Here is a 16150-nt window from a genome sequence, read left to right as displayed (position 1 = left end):
TTTTATGGTGTAATTATTTTATGTGTATTTTTTTTTAATTGTGTGACAATATTCAACATTGCTATCAATACATTTTTCAAAAAATAGAAGTTGGGTGGGAAGTATTTTTGGCAATGCTTCATCTTCTGCTTTCCGTTTGTGTGGGACCCCCATCAAAAACCTGTCCATTAGGCTTGCAGCGTCCTAGCATTCTTTTTTTATTCATACTGCGCTCTCCCTGCATTGGCTCTGCCCACTTTGGGAACCGTGGGCTCTGTGGAAAAGTGACCCTGAGCACACAGCGGGAGCATTCTGCATCCAAGTGTGAAACAGAAAGTTGACGTTGCAAGCAATGTATGGATCATGTGTAGAACTGACAGTATGAAGCACGCACTAAATGCATTTATTTAGTTTTTTTTTTTTTTTCAAATGAACTCTAGCTTACATGAAATTACTTTTCAGGTCTGGATTTCATGTTGATGCCAATGGTTTGTATTGTCGGTGTCACAGTAAGAACTTACCTCACTAACTGGAACACCTTTTATTAAAACCACCTGCACACACTGAACACTGAGTGGAGGCTGGAGTAGATACAAACCATCATTGTTCTTTTAATTAATAAACTGAGTCATCTACAATTATAACATGTTTATTAAAAGATAATTAGACCTCCAATTTGTAGTTTTATGTTAACTCAAAGAAAGAAGGCTGGAACTCAAAGACTGTCTTGGAAGCATGCCCACTGGAGTTGATGTACACAGATTCAATTTGTCTGATTACAGTTTAGAATCATTGTTAAATCATTAAAAGTGATGATTGCAGTGAGTCCAGCAGCTGCTGCACACAATGAATCAACCGTCAACAAAGATTTCCTGCAAAGCAAATTTATTTTGAGTATTTCAGTGATTTAAAAAATAAAGCTGTCCAGTAAAGTCACATATTTGAGCTCGTATTATTTTGACTTAAACTGTAACTCAAAATTTTCTCTGTGTCTCGTGCCTTAATGTTTAGTTATAAGTGGTGTTGTAAATGTGCATGTCAGTAGTATTTCCAGACTTACCTTGTGTTTACCACTAGAACAGGTTTTAGTTTCATTTCCATATTCATGTCATTCAGATATACAACTTTCAGCAGCTTTTCTGACTTTCTCTTTCTTCTGTTTTAGCTGCTGGGACAGATGTTGAAGGAGTCTGTTAAACTAGGTCTGACTCATTTGCTATTTATTCTTCAGTTTATACATGATAGTCTGTAATATCTATAATATTTACTCTACTGATTCACAATCACGATTCAAATTATGTTTTATTATTATGATTACTAATTTCCTTGGATACAGGGGGAACAAAGCAGTTTTCGTTCACTGGAACACCGAACCAGTTCTTCACTTTCTCGAGGATACTCTAGTGTGCATCAGAGTTTGCCTAACAAGTCTACATGTGTTTTGTGGCCTCAAAGAAGGCATTTGACCATGTTTCTCGGGGTGTCCTGAGGTGCTGACGTCACCTTTGGTCATGAAATGTGGGTAGTGACCAAACTGTGGGTAGTGACCAAGCATGGCTGGCCTCTCATTTAGAGATAGGGTAGAGGAGTTTGGCCATCCGGGAGGGGCTCAGAGTAGAGCCTTTCCTCTACCACATCGAAAGGAGCCAGTTGAGATGGTTCGGGCATCTGACTAGGATGCCGCCTGGTCTCCTCCTGGGTGAGGTGTTCCGTGTACCTCCCACCGGAAGGAGGCCCCAGGGAAGACCCTGGACACACTGGAGAAATCGGCACCGAGAGAAAGGCTAGAGAGAGGTCTGGGCTTTCGGCTTAGGCTGGATAAGCAGAAGAAAAACGCTGTAAAATAACCTTCAATGTAAGTACGAAGACAACCATGGAGAGCGTACATCCTGCAGCATCCTCCTGACAGTAAACAGCACATTAATAATAGATGTTTTCATCATGGAAAGTACCGTGGTAAACAACTTTAATTCCCTGGAGCTATAAACAGATAATAGTACAGACAGAACAAAAGAGCCCAGTGAATGAAGAGTCACCACACAAAGTGCAGAACATTTCTGTGCATTGGGTGTGTTGCTGTTTAAATGCATCATCAGACATGCAATGGACTGTAATAGACTGTGCTTTCAATCAGCTTGTTGGTATTTACCAGGAGAATAAAAAAGAATCTACATGCTTTTGTTAACAGTGTTCCTGGATCTGATCACTGACACCAGCAGCTGCTGCTCTGTGCAATATTCATAGCAGTCATTATATACAGTGGCTTGCAAAAGTATTTGGCCCCCTTGAACTTTTCCACATTTTGTCACATCACAGCCACAAACATGAATCAGTTTTATTGGAAATTAAATTGGGGAGTCCTGAGGAAAACCGCCCCGCCTGCCTGCCCCAAAAAAGGGAAATCAAAGCACAACAATCACACAAGCCATCCCAGCTCGTGAGAGTAAAGGTCAAAAATGGAATAAATGTTTAAAATCATTTGCTGCCGACTGAAATGATGAACTAATGAAAGTGGAATGATTAGCTCACTGCTGAATAAAAATGATAGTGGTATGGCAGTATGGCTAAACAGGTGTTGGCTCAAAGCACAGGCACAATTGTAACAAAATCTTAAACTATCACCTATCTGGAGTTTTGGACAATTAATTATTAGTGTAAAATGATAAGCTGAATGTTACCAAGGTCCAATTTACAATGGGTTCAACATTTGCACATGAAATGTGTTGTGGAGTTTCGAGTCCATCTGACAGAGTTCTGGCTCCACCACTCACAGACTACGTGGTGCTGAAGTTTTAAATCAGAGTACATTAGGCTACCTGAATGCAGATTTCACTTCAAGGTTGGGTGGTAAAAGTGTCATGGCTGACTCGGGTGGCTGTATCTCAGGTAGAGCAGGTCACCTACTGATCAGAAGGTCGGTGGTTTGATATCTGACTCCCCCAGTCTGCATGTCAAGTATCCTTTGGCAAGATATTAACAGCAAGTTGCTCTCTGTTGCATCCATCAGCGTGTGAATGTAGTTATAAAGCACTTAATTCAGACAAAGTGCTTGAGAGAATGGGTGAATGTGGCACGTTGTATAGACTGCTTTGAGTACTCCAGGAGAGTAGAAAAGCGCTATATCCGGTCTTTAAGTCTGACGTCATTAGCCGTGCCTGGGCCAAAACTCTGCTGCAGGTCCCTAAGTCACACGATCACTGCGGCATCACTGAGAGTTACAAACTGTCTAAATCCTTTCATCTGTAATAAAATGATCAGTGTTGCTGCTTTACCAGGTGTAACAATTAAGTTTAATATCCAGGCATCCATGAAAACAGAATTTATGAAATTTAACAGAGTTAGAAGTTAGCAAGAAGTTAGCTTGCTAGTTTCCATCTAAACATATAGCATGTTCTGACTGAGAGATTTCTGAAACAAATTAAGATGTACAGCTCTGCTATCACTTCCAAAATAAATGAAGACAGGAAAGTAAACAGCAGTGACGTTTGTAGGGTTACTGAAGTTGGGCTAGCTGGTATATAATGATGTGCTACTTGATCGCTAGCGACACAGCTATGTTAGCATAACATGAACAGCGAAGCTGGAGGATGAACGCTAACTTTTTTCCCCTAGATAAAAGTTAACGTGAGGGTTCCCGATGGTTAGGGACAAATGCAATCGCATGGCAGGATGCTGGAAACGGACCAAACGTCAGTCAGGAGAACAACTGAGATAATCCATCCACAATACCAGGTTAGTCATTAATATACTGCTGCAAGGGCTGGGCTGTAGTTACATCGTAAGGTTTTAAAAACTGAGCTTTAAAATGATTAGCGGTAATAAAACCCGAGAGAGGCCGACAGTGATCACTGACTGTTTTTAGGAGCTTGTTGAGATTAAATAGAACAAGCTACAAAGCATTAAAACATGTTAAAAACACAAAAGTCTTATTAAACGCAGAGAGTTTGGGCCCGGAAGCAGGATTCATCACTGAAAGACCGGATAAGAATCAGTCCATCTACCATTTAGTTTCAACTGCAGAGAGATTAAGTGCACCTGGAGCCACAAATAAGGTGAGGTGGACGGTTGCCAACAGGAAGAAAAACTTTATTGTCAATTCAGATTTGCTAAGTAAAGCTGTCACAGATCTATTTGGTGTCAGCAATATTATTATTTTAATATTAATCTTTCAGTTGTTTTTATATAGAGCTTTTCTAGTCTTCACAATAACTGAGACTGCTTTGCAAATCTAAGTTCTGAGCATCCTTACTTGATTGTTTTGTTGCTGTCCATGAATAACAAAGTTACACTGAGGCTGTAATTAAAAGTTTTCACACTATGTTCAGTTTGACATTTTTCATGTAGACGGATTATTTATCCAAACAGTTTAAAATCTGACAAATAATATTCTGTCTCTGAGAATATTGAGCCTTCCCTTCATGCCCTGAGCTACTGTACTCACTGACACAGCTGGCTGTGTTTGGATGTCAAAGAGACTCGTGTTTAAATCAGACAAATATCATTTATGTAGGCTAGCAAATGACTTATGATCTGATATGCATGAGGACTCAGGTTATGTTGTAAAGCTGGGAAAACTAAAATGTCTTTTGAATGTGGTCAAAGTGAAAGGATTACTCTCCTGCTGCATTTTGACGGTTTGTGTGAGAACAGTGAGCTGTCTGGAGCACAGAATGTGAAGACCAGCACAACAATGATACAGAACAATGCCTGTGTGTTTGTACTGCACATCAGAGCCAACGACAGGCTGTCATATGACTGAGGACAGGTGACACTGTTACAGTTGCTTCTAAACAGTCGACCAAACATTTTATGCATTTCTCACATCATAGAGACTGACAGTTGACAAAGAAGAGCACAACAGAAGAAACGACACACCTGCTTCAGTAATAATTTACTATTTTTATCCGCTCTATTTTTTGTACAGCACTTTGGTTAATGTGTGTTGTTTTCAAATGTGCTTTGAAAATAAATTAGGTTTGAGATTTCAGTGACTCACACACTGACTATTGACTGACAGCTTATGGACATGTGAGTGTTACTGTTCTGCCTGCAAGATTTCAGGCCTGTCAGTACAAGTCACATCTACAGTCCCACGACGCAACGTAGAGATTTCAGGACTGCCAGGATCTACAGCTGTCATGTTGGTGCTTGATTCCACAGAGATTATTAGAAAGAATATATACCCAAAGCAGAGTTCCAACACACAACACCAGTTTTCAGCAAACCTGCTGAGCTCATGATGAAGACTCTACGTGCATAAAACATAAAGAGAGGAGCAGTCAGGCAGTGTGATGGTTAAAAGGAAAAAGGGGGATCATTCAAAGCTACAGCTGGACTTGGACCCTGAACCTGACGTCCAACAAAACTGTTTCCCAAACTAAGACTAAGCTTGAGAATAAAGTTCTCTGCAAAAGCACATGACAGAACATGACTCATATAAGTAGAAAAATTGTATATGAAGCATGAGCTGTCTGAAGCTCCTTGAAGTGCAATTTAAATATTCCAGCTGTATGGTGCCTTATTTAAACAAAAATATAAGAATCACGTAATGGAACTTTTCTCAAGAAATAAATGTGGAATCCTTTAATTCACATTAAATAATGTGAAAATAAGTATGATGCGTCCCAGTTTACTGAGGTGTGAGAAATACATCCACACACTTATTGGAAAAGAAACAGCAGAGAAAAGTGAGTTGGGCCGTTATGTGTGAGGAGCAGTGTAGCTATGCTAACCCTCATGTTGAGATGTTACATACCTGTGTGACAGCTGAACAAAAAAATCACTGAAGTGAATCCAAAGAAAGAAAAACAGGGATTTATCAGCCACAAAGGGGGTGACTTTATATTTCAGGTTTACTGGACTGCATTAAGAGCTACACGTGTACCTGAGTTTAAGAACATGCAGTTTTATCTGGCCTGAATGAAACCACTGCACCTGCATTTGGACAAACCAGTCTGGGTTGTGCCTCTCATCTGGACCCCTCCCTGTCAAGCTATGTCATCCACCTCTAGCTGGGTGGGGACAATGGGACAAACCCAGAGTGGCGGTATATGTATGCACTCAAACCTGGAACATACTGGCTGAGTTCCCTGAAGCTACTCCACCACCTACCTTTCTAACTCTAAACATGTGTAAGGGAACTTTTGTTCATATATTACACTTTTAAATGTCAACAGATAACAGTCCCTTTTGATCATATTAGAATTCTTTGTTATTCTTCATTATAAATGATTGATGACATACTTAGTTCTGAATTTAATATTCTGACAATTTTAATCAAAATGAGAATACAGTCTGAGTTGTCCCATCGTAGATCATCTCAAGAAGATCAAATGTACCCAAATGAACTTGTCTACCCATCTCTGTCAGAATCACACACTAACATAACTCAGCTCATTTAAACATTTCACATTTTCACATCCTTCAGTTTTTAATCGCTGCACTTACACGATGTGAGCTGAACAACATTAATAATCTTCATGAGGTACATGTGATATCAGCACCACAGCTACTGAGATGAAGCTCATTTTGCAGCAGAGGTGGTTGTAGTTACAGTAGCTGTAGTTGGAGCAGCTGTGGTTGGAGCAGCTGTGTCTGAGAGCTGCATGAAGCTGTAGTGAAGAGAAAGTGTTTGATCAACTGAACTTTTGGTACCACATGTACACTGCAGTCTAAAGTCTTAGACATATGAAGTTACATTATAATTTAATAGAACTCGTTACTTGTAAGCTGTCCACTACAGTGAAAGAAAGTGTTATATTATATTAGCCAGCCACATGTGATAACATTAGCATCCAGATAAATATGTGCAGGTGGAGTAATGGTAGATATCGTCCTGGTTAAAGGTGTGAGCAGAAACAGCTTGAATGCAAGTGTCTCTCTGCTTTTGTCCTCCTGAAAGAGCCAACAACACTGACTGTTGCAGTGCTGTTTCACACATGCTCTGTGACATTTTTCAGAAGTAACCTGCTACATTTTACCGCTGTGACTGTGAACAGGTTCAGTCCTCTAATTAGAATTCTCGTACCTGCAGCAAGATTCGTATTGGTCTTCTTTAAGGTCTCGTTTATTTAAGGGGAAAAGCTGTGTCAGTTACCTGTTGCATTAAAGTGTGATGACAACAGGTCCCGACCAAATGTTCATATGTGACGCAGTGGGAGTGAAACGCCTACTACTGAGCCCTTATTCTCAGTGTCATGTAATGTGTGAAACACTGTTTTGGGCTGAGGGACAGTGCTGTAAATCTTGTGCAAACACAAAGAATGAAAGAGACAAATTGTGTGTGTGTGAGTGAAACAAACACAAGATACTGACAAGAAAATCTTATGTGTTCAGAAGGGCTCAACACAAAGTTTCTGCTTACATCACATTCTTCTGCAGCTCTGTGGTTGTAAAAGCAGCTGTATGTGAGTGTCAAATGTTAGTTGTTGTGTTAGATTACCATTGTCAAGTTTAATAATCAAATTATATATTTAAGTTGTTTGTTTACATTACAAAGAGATATCAGACCCCATAAAACCACAGTCATATAGTCTGGATTATGCAGAATCACTCAGACGTTTGCTTTAATATATCATCATTTTTATCCTTACATACTAATTTGTCTCTCTCTGTGTTTATATACCACTGCAGCATGTCACTCGATTTTCTCCCATAGTTTGTGTTTACTTGTTTTGTCTTCCAAATACTGCAGGGTCTTTAATTTACAACAGGAAACATGATGAGAGAACTATTGTGATTTGCAGCAAAATAAAAAAAAGTTGAATATAACTCAGTATTAACACTGGCTATTGTAGAGAAATTATTGTTATGAGAAATTATTATCATCTTTAAAGAGTAAGGGGACACTCTTTAATCAATGCAAAGAGACTTTATTTATGATAGTTTTGAAAAGTACAATGATAATATCAGTGTTGAGATTGCAGACGTTACAATATTATCAATCCTCTGGTCACACATGTTTAGATGATATACATACAAACAACATCTATAGGAAGAAAAAAACATGTTTAAATTAACTTTTCTCTGTTAGAGAAAAAAGAATAAAGCCACAATAAAAAAAGAATTAAAATATGCTTTAAATGGTTAATATAAATATATGGTTAATTAAAGATCTGAAATGTTCACAAGTACATTGGTTTATTAATTCATTTGCAGGATGAGAACTTAAGAAATGTTAAAAATATGTGCTGAGTACATGTGACATCAGAACCACAACTACTGTAAGGAAGCTGATGTTGTTGACCATGGCAGAGGAGGTGGTTGTTGCAGTACTTCTGGTTGTTGTTGTTATTGTTGTTGGTTTAGTTGTGGTTGGTGTAGAGGTAGTTGCTGATGTTGTTGTAATGGTTGTACTTGTTGGAGTAGTTGTGGTTGTTGGGGTAGTTGCTGATGTTGTTGTAGTGGTTGAGCTTGTTGTGGTTGCAACAGTTGTGATTGTTGTTGAGGGAGCTGTGGCTGTGGTCACTGCACTCGTGCTTGTTGTTGGTGAAGCTGTTTTTGTTGTCGCGGCAGTTGTGGTTGTTGTTGGAGCAGCTGTGGTTGTTGTCGCGGCACTTTTGGTTGTTGTTGGAGCAGAGGTAGTTGTTGTTGGAGAAGCTGCGGTTGTTGTAGCGGCAGTTGTTGTTGTTGTAGCAGTTGTGGTTGTTGTTGGAGCAGTTGTGGTTGTTGTTTGGGCACCCGTGGTTGTAGTTGGAGCAGTTGTGGTTGTTGTCGCTGCAGTTGTGGTTGTTGTTTGTGAAGCTGTGGTTGTTGTTGGAGCAGTTGTGGTTGTTGTTTGGGCAGCTGTGGATGTTGTTGGAGCAGTTGTAGTTGTTGGAGCAGTTGTTGTTGTTGTTGTTTGAGCAACTGTGGTAGTTGTCGCTGCAGTTGTGGTTGTTGTCGCTGCCGTTGTGGTTGTTGTTTGAGCAGCTGTGGCTATTGTTGTTGGAGCAGTTGTGGTAGTTGTTGGAGCAGCTGTGGCTGTTGTTGTTGGGGCAGTTGAGGTGGTTGTCGCTGCAGCTGTGGTAGTTGTTGGGGCAATTGTGGTTGTTGTTGGAGCAGTTTTGGTTGTTGTTTGGGCACCCGTGGTTGTCGTTGGAGCAGTTGTGGTTGTTGTTGGTGAAGCTGTGGTTGTTGTTGGGTCAGTTGTGGTTGTTGTTGTTGGAGCAGTTGTGGTTGTTGTCGCGGCACTTTTGGTTGTTGTTGGAGCAGAGGTAGTTGTTGTTGGAGAAGCTGCGGTTGTTGTAGCGGCAGTTGTTGTTGTTGTAGCAGTTGTGGTTGTTGTTGGAGCAGTTGTGGTTGTTGTTTGGGCACCCGTGGTTGTAGTTGGAGCAGTTGTGGTTGTTGTCGCTGCAGTTGTGGTTGTTGTTTGTGAAGCTGTGGTTGTTGTTGGAGCAGTTGTGGTTGTTGTTTGGGCAGCTGTGGATGTTGTTGGAGCAGTTGTAGTTGTTGGAGCAGTTGTTGTTGTTGTTGTTTGAGCAACTGTGGTAGTTGTCGCTGCAGTTGTGGTTGTTGTCGCTGCCGTTGTGGTTGTTGTTTGAGCAGCTGTGGCTATTGTTGTTGGAGCAGTTGTGGTAGTTGTTGGAGCAGCTGTGGCTGTTGTTGTTGGGGCAGTTGAGGTGGTTGTCGCTGCAGCTGTGGTAGTTGTTGGGGCAATTGTGGTTGTTGTTGGAGCAGTTTTGGTTGTTGTTTGGGCACCCGTGGTTGTCGTTGGAGCAGTTGTGGTTGTTGTTGGTGAAGCTGTGGTTGTTGTTGGGTCAGTTGTGGTTGTTGTTGTTGGAGCAGTTGTGGTTGTTGTTTGGGCAGTTGTGGTTTTTGTTTGGGCAGGTGTGGTTGTTGTTGGAGCAGTTGTAGTTGTTGGAGCAGCTGTTGTTGTAGTTGTTGGAGCAACTGTGGTTGTTGTTGGAGCAATGGTGGTTGTTGTTGGAGCAGTGGTGGTTGTTGTATGAGCAGTTGTGGTTGTTGTTGGAGCAGTTGTAGTTGTTGTTGGAGCAGCTGTGGTAGTTGTTGGGGCAGTTGTAGTTGTTGTCGGGGCAGTGGTGGTAGTTGTTGGAGCAGTTGTAGTTGTTGCTGGAGCAGCTGTTTTTGTAGTTGTTGGAGCAACTGTGGTTGTTGTTGGTGAAGTTGTGGTTGTTGTTGTTGGAGCAGTTGTGGTTGTTGTTGGAGCAACTGTGGTAGTTGTTGGGGCAGTTGTAGTTGTTGTCGCTGCAGTTGTGGTTGTTGTTTGGGCAGTTGTGGTTGTTGTTGGAGCAGTTGTAGTTGTTGTTGGAGCAGCTGTTGTTGTAGTTGTTGGAGCAACTGTGGTTGTTGTTCTCGCTGTAGTTGTGGTTGTTGGTGGTGAAGCTGTGGTTGTTGTTGGAGCCGTTGTGGTTGTTGTTGGAGCAACTGTGGTTGTTGTAGCGGCAGTTGTTGTTGTTGTTGGAGCAGTGGTGGTTGTTGTAGGAGCAACTGTGGTAGTTGTTGGGGCAGTTGTGGTTGTTGTTTGGGCAGCTGTGGCTGTTGTTGGAGCAGCTGTGGTAGTTGTTGGGGCAGTTGTAGTTGTTGGAGCAGCGGTGGTTGTTGTAGGAGCAGCTGTGGTAGGTGTTGGGGCAGTTGTGGTTGTTGTTTGGGCAGTTGTGGTTGTTGTTGGAGCAGTTGTAGTTGTTGTTGGAGCAGCTGTGGTTGTCGTTGGAGCAGTTGTTGTCGTTGTAGTTGGGGCAGCTGTGGTTGTTGTTGGAGCAACTGTGGACGTTGTCGCTGCAGTTGTGGTTGTTGTTTGGGCAGCTGTGGTTGTTGTTGGAGCAGTGGTGGTTGTTGTAGTAGCAGTTGTAGTTTTTGTTGGAGCTGTTGTTGTAGTTGTTGGAGCAACTGTGGTTGTTGTTGGTGAAGTTGTGGTTGTTGTTGGAGCAACTGTGGTTGTTGTAGGGGCAGTTGTTGTTGTTGGAGCAGTGGTGGTTGTTGTAGGAGCAGTTGTGGTTGTTGTTGGAGCAACTGTGGTAGTTGGGGCAGTTGTAGTTGTTGTTGCTGCAGTTGTGGTGGTTGTCGCTGCAGCTGTGGTTGTTGTTGGGGCAATTGTGGTTGTTGTTGGAGCCGTTGTGGTTGTCGTTGGAGCAGTTGTGGTTGTTGTTGGAGCAGCTGTTGTTGTTGTCGCTGCAGTTTTGGTTGTTGTTGGTGAAGCTGTGGTTGTTGTTGGAGCAGTGGTGGTTGTTGTTTGGGCAGTTGTGGTTGTCGTTGGAGCAGCTGTGGTAGTTGTTGGGGCAGTTGTGGTCGTTGTTTGGGCAGTTGTGGTTGTTGTTGGAGCAGTTGTAGTTGTTGTTGGAGCAGCTGTTGTTGTAGTTGTTGGAGCAACTGTGGTTGTTGTTGTTGGAGCAGTTGTGGTGGTTGTCACTGCAGCTGTGGTTGTTGTTAGGGCAGTGGTTGTAGTTGTTAGTGAAGCTGTGGTTGTTGTTGGAGCAGTTGTGGTTTTTGTTGTCGCTGAAGTTGTGGTTGTCGCTGCAGTTGTTGTTGTTGGTGGTGAAGCTGTGGTTGTTGTTGGAGCCGTTGTGGTTGTTGTTGGAGCAACTGTGGTTGTTGTAGCGGCAGTTGTTGTTGTTGGAGCAGTGGTGCTTGTTGTAGGAGCAGCTGTGGTAGTTGTTGGGGCAGTTGTAGTTGTTGTTAGGGCAGTGGTGGTAGTTGTTGGTGAAGCTGTGGTTGTTGTAGGAACAACTGTGGTCGTTGTCGCTGCAGTTGTGGTTGTTGTTGTAGCAGTGGTGGTTGTTGTAGGAGCAGCTGTGGTTGTTGTTGGGGCAGTTGTGGTTGTTGTTTGGGCAGCTGTCGTTGTTGTTGGAGCAGTGGTGGTTGTTGTAGGAGCAGCTGTGTTAGTTGTTGGGGCAGTGGTGGTTGTTGATTGGACAGTTGTGGTTGTTGTTGGAGCAGTTGTAGTTGTTGTTGGAGCAGCTGTTGTAGTTGTTGGAGCAACTGTGGCTGTTGTTGTTGGTGAAGTTGTGGTTTTTGTTGTTGGAGCAGTTGTGGTTGTTGTTGTGGCTGCAGTTGTGGTGGTTGTCGCTGCAGCTGTGGTTGTTGTTTGGGCACCCGTGGTTGTCGTTGGAGCAGTTGTGGTTGTTGTTGGAGCAACTGTGGTTGTTGTAGCGGCAGTTGTTGTTGTTGTTGGAGCAGTGGTGGTTGTCGTAGGAGCACCTGTGGTAGTTGTTGGGGCAGTTGTAGTTGTTGTTGGAGCAGTTGTGGTTGTTGTTGGAGCAACTGTGGTCGTTGTCGCTGCATTTGTGGTTGTTGTTTGGGCAGCTGTGGTTTTTGTTGGAGCAGTGGTGGTTGTTGCAGGAGCAGCTGTGGTAGTTGTTGGGGCAGTTGTAGTTGTTGTCGCTGCAGTTGTGGTGGTTGTCGCTGCAGCTGTGGTTGTTGTTTGGGCACCCGTGGTTGTTGTTGGAGCCGTTGTGATTGTTGTTGAAGCAACTGTGGTAGTTGTAGCGGCAGTTGTTTTTGTTGTTGGAGCAGTGGTGGTTGTTGTAGTAGCTTCTGTGGTAGTTGTTGGAGCAGTTGTAGTTGTTGTTAGGGCAGTGGGGGTAATTGTTGGTGAAACTGTGTTTGTTGTTGGTGAAGCTGTGGTTGTTGTTGGAGCAACTGTGGTCGTTGTCGATGCAGTTGTGGTTGTTGTAGCAGTGGTGGTTGTTGTATGATCAGCTGTGGTAGTTGTTGGGGCAGTTGTGGTTGTTGTTTGGCCATCTGTGGTTGCTGTTGGAGCAGTGGTGGTTGTTGTTGGGGCAGTTGTAGTTGTTGTTGGGGCAGTGGTGGTTGTTGTCGCTGCAGCAGTGGTTGTTGTTGGGTCAGTTGTGGTTCTCGTTGGAGCAGTTATGGTTGTTGTTGGAGCCGTTGTGGTTGTTGTAGGAGCAGCTGTGGTAGTTGTTGGGGCAGTTGTGGTTGTTGTTGGGGCAGCTGTGGTTGTTGTTGGAGCAGTGGTGGTTGTTGCAGGAGCAGCTGTGGCAGTTGTTGGGGCAGTTGTAGTTGTTGTTGGGGAAGTGGTGGTTGTTGTCGCTGCAGCAGTGGTTGTTGTTGGTGCAGTTGTGGTTGTTGTTTTGGCAGCTGTGGTTGTTGTTGGAGCAGCTGTGGTTGTCGTTGGAGCAGTTGTGGTTGTTGTTGGAGCAGTTGTAGTTGTTGTTGGGGCAGTGGTGGTTGTTGTCGCTGCAGCAGTGGTTGTTGTTGGGGCAGTTGTGGTAGTTGTTTGGGCAGCTGTGGTTGTCATTGGAGCAGTTGTGGTTGTTGTTGGAGCAGCTGTTGTTGTTGTCGCTGTAGTTGTGGTTGTTGTTGGTGAAGCTGTGGTTGTTGTTGGAGCCGTTGTGGTTGTTGTTGGAGCAACTGTGGTTGTTGTAGTGGCAGCTGTGGTTGTTGTTGGAGCAGCTGTGGTTGTCGTTGGAGCAGTTGTGGTTGTTGTTGGAGCAGCTGTTGTTGTTGTCGCTGCAGTTGTGGTTGTTGTTGGTGAAGCTGTGGTTGTTGTTGGAGCCGTTGTGGTTGTTGTTGGAGCAACTGTGGTTGTTGTAGTGGCAGTTGTTGTTGTTGTTGGAGCAGTGGTGGTTGTTGTAGGAGCAGCTGTGGCAGTTGTTTCGGCAGTTGTAGTTATTGTTAGGGCAGTGGTGGTAGTTGTTGGTGAAGCTGTGGTTGTTGTTGATGAAGCTGTGGTTGTTGTTTGGGCAGCTGTGGTTGTTGTTGGAGCAGCTGTAGTTGTTGTTGGGGCAGTTGTGGTTGTTGTTGGGGCAGTGGTAGTTGTTGTAGGAGCAGCTGTGGTAGTTGTTGGGGCAGTTGTGGTTGCTGTTTGGGTAGTTGTGGTTGTTGTTGGAGCAGTTGTAGTTGTTGTTGGAGTAGCTGTTGTTGTAGTTGTTGGAGCAACTGTGGTTGTTGTTGTTGGTGAAGTCGTGGTTGTTGTTGTTGGAGCAGCTGTAGTTGTTGTAGCAGCAGTTGTAGTTGTTGTTGGGGCAGTGGTAGTTGTTGTCGCTGCAGCAGTGGTTGTTGTTGGAGCAGTTGTGGTTGTTGTTGGAGCAGCTGTTGTTGTTGTCGCTGTAGTTGTGGTTGTTGTTGGTGAAGCTGTGGTTGTTGTTGGAGCCGTTGTGGTTGTTGTTGGAGCAACTGTGGTTGTTGTAGTGGCAGTTGTTGTTGTTGTTGGAGCAGTGGTGGTTGTTGTAGGAGCAGCTGTGGCAGTTGTTTCGGCAGTTGTAGTTATTGTTAGGGCAGTGGTGGTAGTTGTTGGTGAAGCTGTGGTTGTTGTTGGTGAAGCTGTGGTTGTTGTTTGGGCAGCTGTGGTTGTTGTTGCAGCAGCTGTGGTTGTTGTTGGGGCAGTTGTGGTTGTTGTTGGGGCAGTGGTGGTTGTTGTAGGAGCAGTTGTAGTTGTTGTTGGTGCAGCTGTTGTTGTAGTTGTTGGAGCAACTGTGGTTGTTGTTGTTGGTGAAGTCGTGGTAGTTGTTGTTGGAGCAGCTGTAGTTGTTGTAGCAGCAGTTGTTGTTGTTGTTGGAGCAGTGGTGGTTGTTGTAGGAGCAGCTGTGGTAGTTGTTGGGGCGGTTGTGGTTGTTGTTTGGGCAGCTGTGGTTGTTGTTGGAGCAGTGGTGCTTGTTGTAGGAGCAGCTGTGGTCGTTGTCGCTGCAGTTGTGGTTGTTGTTGTAGCAGTGGTGGTTGTTGTAGGAGCAGCTGTGGTAGTTGTTGGGGCAGTTGTGGTTGTTGTTTGGGCAGCTGTGGTTGTTGTAGGAGCAGCTGTGGTACTTGTTGGGGGAGTTGTAGTTGTTGTCGCTGCAGTTGTGGTGGTTGTCGCTGCAGCTGTGGTTGTTGTTTGGGCACCCGTGGTTGTCGTTGGAGCAGTTGTGGTTGTTGTTGGAGCCGTTGTGGTTGTTGTTGGAGCAACTGTGGTTGTAGCGGCAGTTGTTGTTGTTGTTGGAGCAGTGGTGGTTGTTGTAGGAGCAGCTGTGGTAGTTGTTGGGGCAGTTGTAGTTGTTGTTGGGGCAGTGGTGATAGTTGTTGGTGAAGCTGTGGTTGATGTTGGAGCAATTGTGGTTGTTGTTGGAGCAACTGTGGTCGTTGTCGCTGCAGTTGTGGTTGTTGTTGTAGCAGTGGTGGTTGTTGTAGGAGCAGCTGTGGTAGTTGTTGGGGCAGTTGTGGTTGTTGGTTGGGCAGCTGTGGTTGTTGTTGCAGCAGCTGTGGTTGTTGTTGGGGCAGTTGTGGTTGTTGTTGGGGCAGTGGTGGTTGTTGTAGGAGCAGTTGTAGTTGTTGTTGGTGCAGCTGTTGTTGTAGTTGTTGGAGCAACTGTGGTTGTTGTTGTTGGTGAAGTCGTGGTAGTTGTTGTTGGAGCAGCTGTAGTTGTTGTAGCAGCAGTTGTTGTTGTGTTGGAGCAGTGGTGGTTGTTGTAGGAGCAGCTGTGGTAGTTGTTGGGGCGGTTGTGGTTGTTGTTTGGGCAGCTGTGGTTGTTGTTGGAGCAGTGGTGCTTGTTGTAGGAGCAGCTGTGGTCGTTGTCGCTGCAGTTGTGGTTGTTGTTGTAGCAGTGGTGGTTGTTGTAGGAGCAGCTGTGGTAGTTGTTGGGGCAGTTGTGGTTGTTGTTTGGGCAGCTGTGGTTGTTGTAGGAGCAGCTGTGGTACTTGTTGGGGCAGTTGTAGTTGTTGTCGCTGCAGTTGTGGTGGTTGTCGCTGCAGCTGTGGTTGTTGTTTGGGCACCCGTGGTTGTCGTTGGAGCAGTTGTGGTTGTTGTTGGAGCCGTTGTGGTTGTTGTTGGACCAACTGTGGTTGTAGCGGCAGTTGTTGTTGTTGTTGGAGCAGTGGTGGTTGTTGTAAGAGCAGCTGTGGTAGTTGTTGGGGCAGTTGTAGTTGTTGTTGGGGCAGTGGTGGTAGTTGTTGGTGAAGCTGTGGTTGATGTTGGAGCAATTGTGGTTGTTGTTGGAGCAACTGTGGTCGTTGTCGCTGCAGTTGTGGTTGTTGTTGTAGCAGTGGTGGTTGTTGTAGGAGCAGCTGTGGTAGTTGTTGGGGCAGTTGTGGTTGTTGTTTGGGCAGCTGTGGTTGTTGTTGGAGCAGTTGTGGTTGTTGTGGGGGCAGTTGTGGTTGTTGTTTGGGCAGCTGTGGTTGTTGTTGGAGCAGCTGTAGTTGTTGTAGCGGTAGTTGTTGTTGTTGTTGTAGCAGTGGTGGTTGTTGTTGGAGCAACTGTGGTCGTTGTCGCTGCAGTTGTAGTTGTTGTTGTAGCAGTGGTGGTT

At 44.2% G+C, this 16150-nt stretch overlaps 1 protein-coding gene and 1 pseudogene across 1 annotated transcript; both read right to left on the bottom strand.

Annotated features, from left to right (window-relative positions):
• LOC112845090 (probable serine/threonine-protein kinase clkA) overlaps positions 1-10265 on the bottom strand; it is a 31873-nt pseudogene extending 21608 nt beyond the window's left edge.
• Positions 10266-13010: 2745 nt separating this feature from the next.
• Positions 13011-15863, bottom strand: LOC112845089 (GATA zinc finger domain-containing protein 14-like; the record flags this gene model as incomplete). The annotated part of the gene is made up of 2 exons (XM_025904649.1): positions 13011-13788; positions 15621-15863. Coding segments are annotated over 2 exons (1021 nt in total), but the record flags the coding sequence as incomplete, so codon positions are not given.
• Positions 15864-16150: the final 287 nt, after the last annotated feature.

The sequence above is a fragment of the Oreochromis niloticus genome, unplaced genomic scaffold, assembly GCF_001858045.2.
Source record: "Oreochromis niloticus isolate F11D_XX unplaced genomic scaffold, O_niloticus_UMD_NMBU tig00002999_pilon, whole genome shotgun sequence".
Classification (NCBI taxonomy): domain Eukaryota; kingdom Metazoa; phylum Chordata; class Actinopteri; order Cichliformes; family Cichlidae; genus Oreochromis; species Oreochromis niloticus.
The sequence above is the reverse complement of the archived record's forward strand: the minus strand, read 5'-3'. Positions and strand labels throughout refer to the sequence as shown.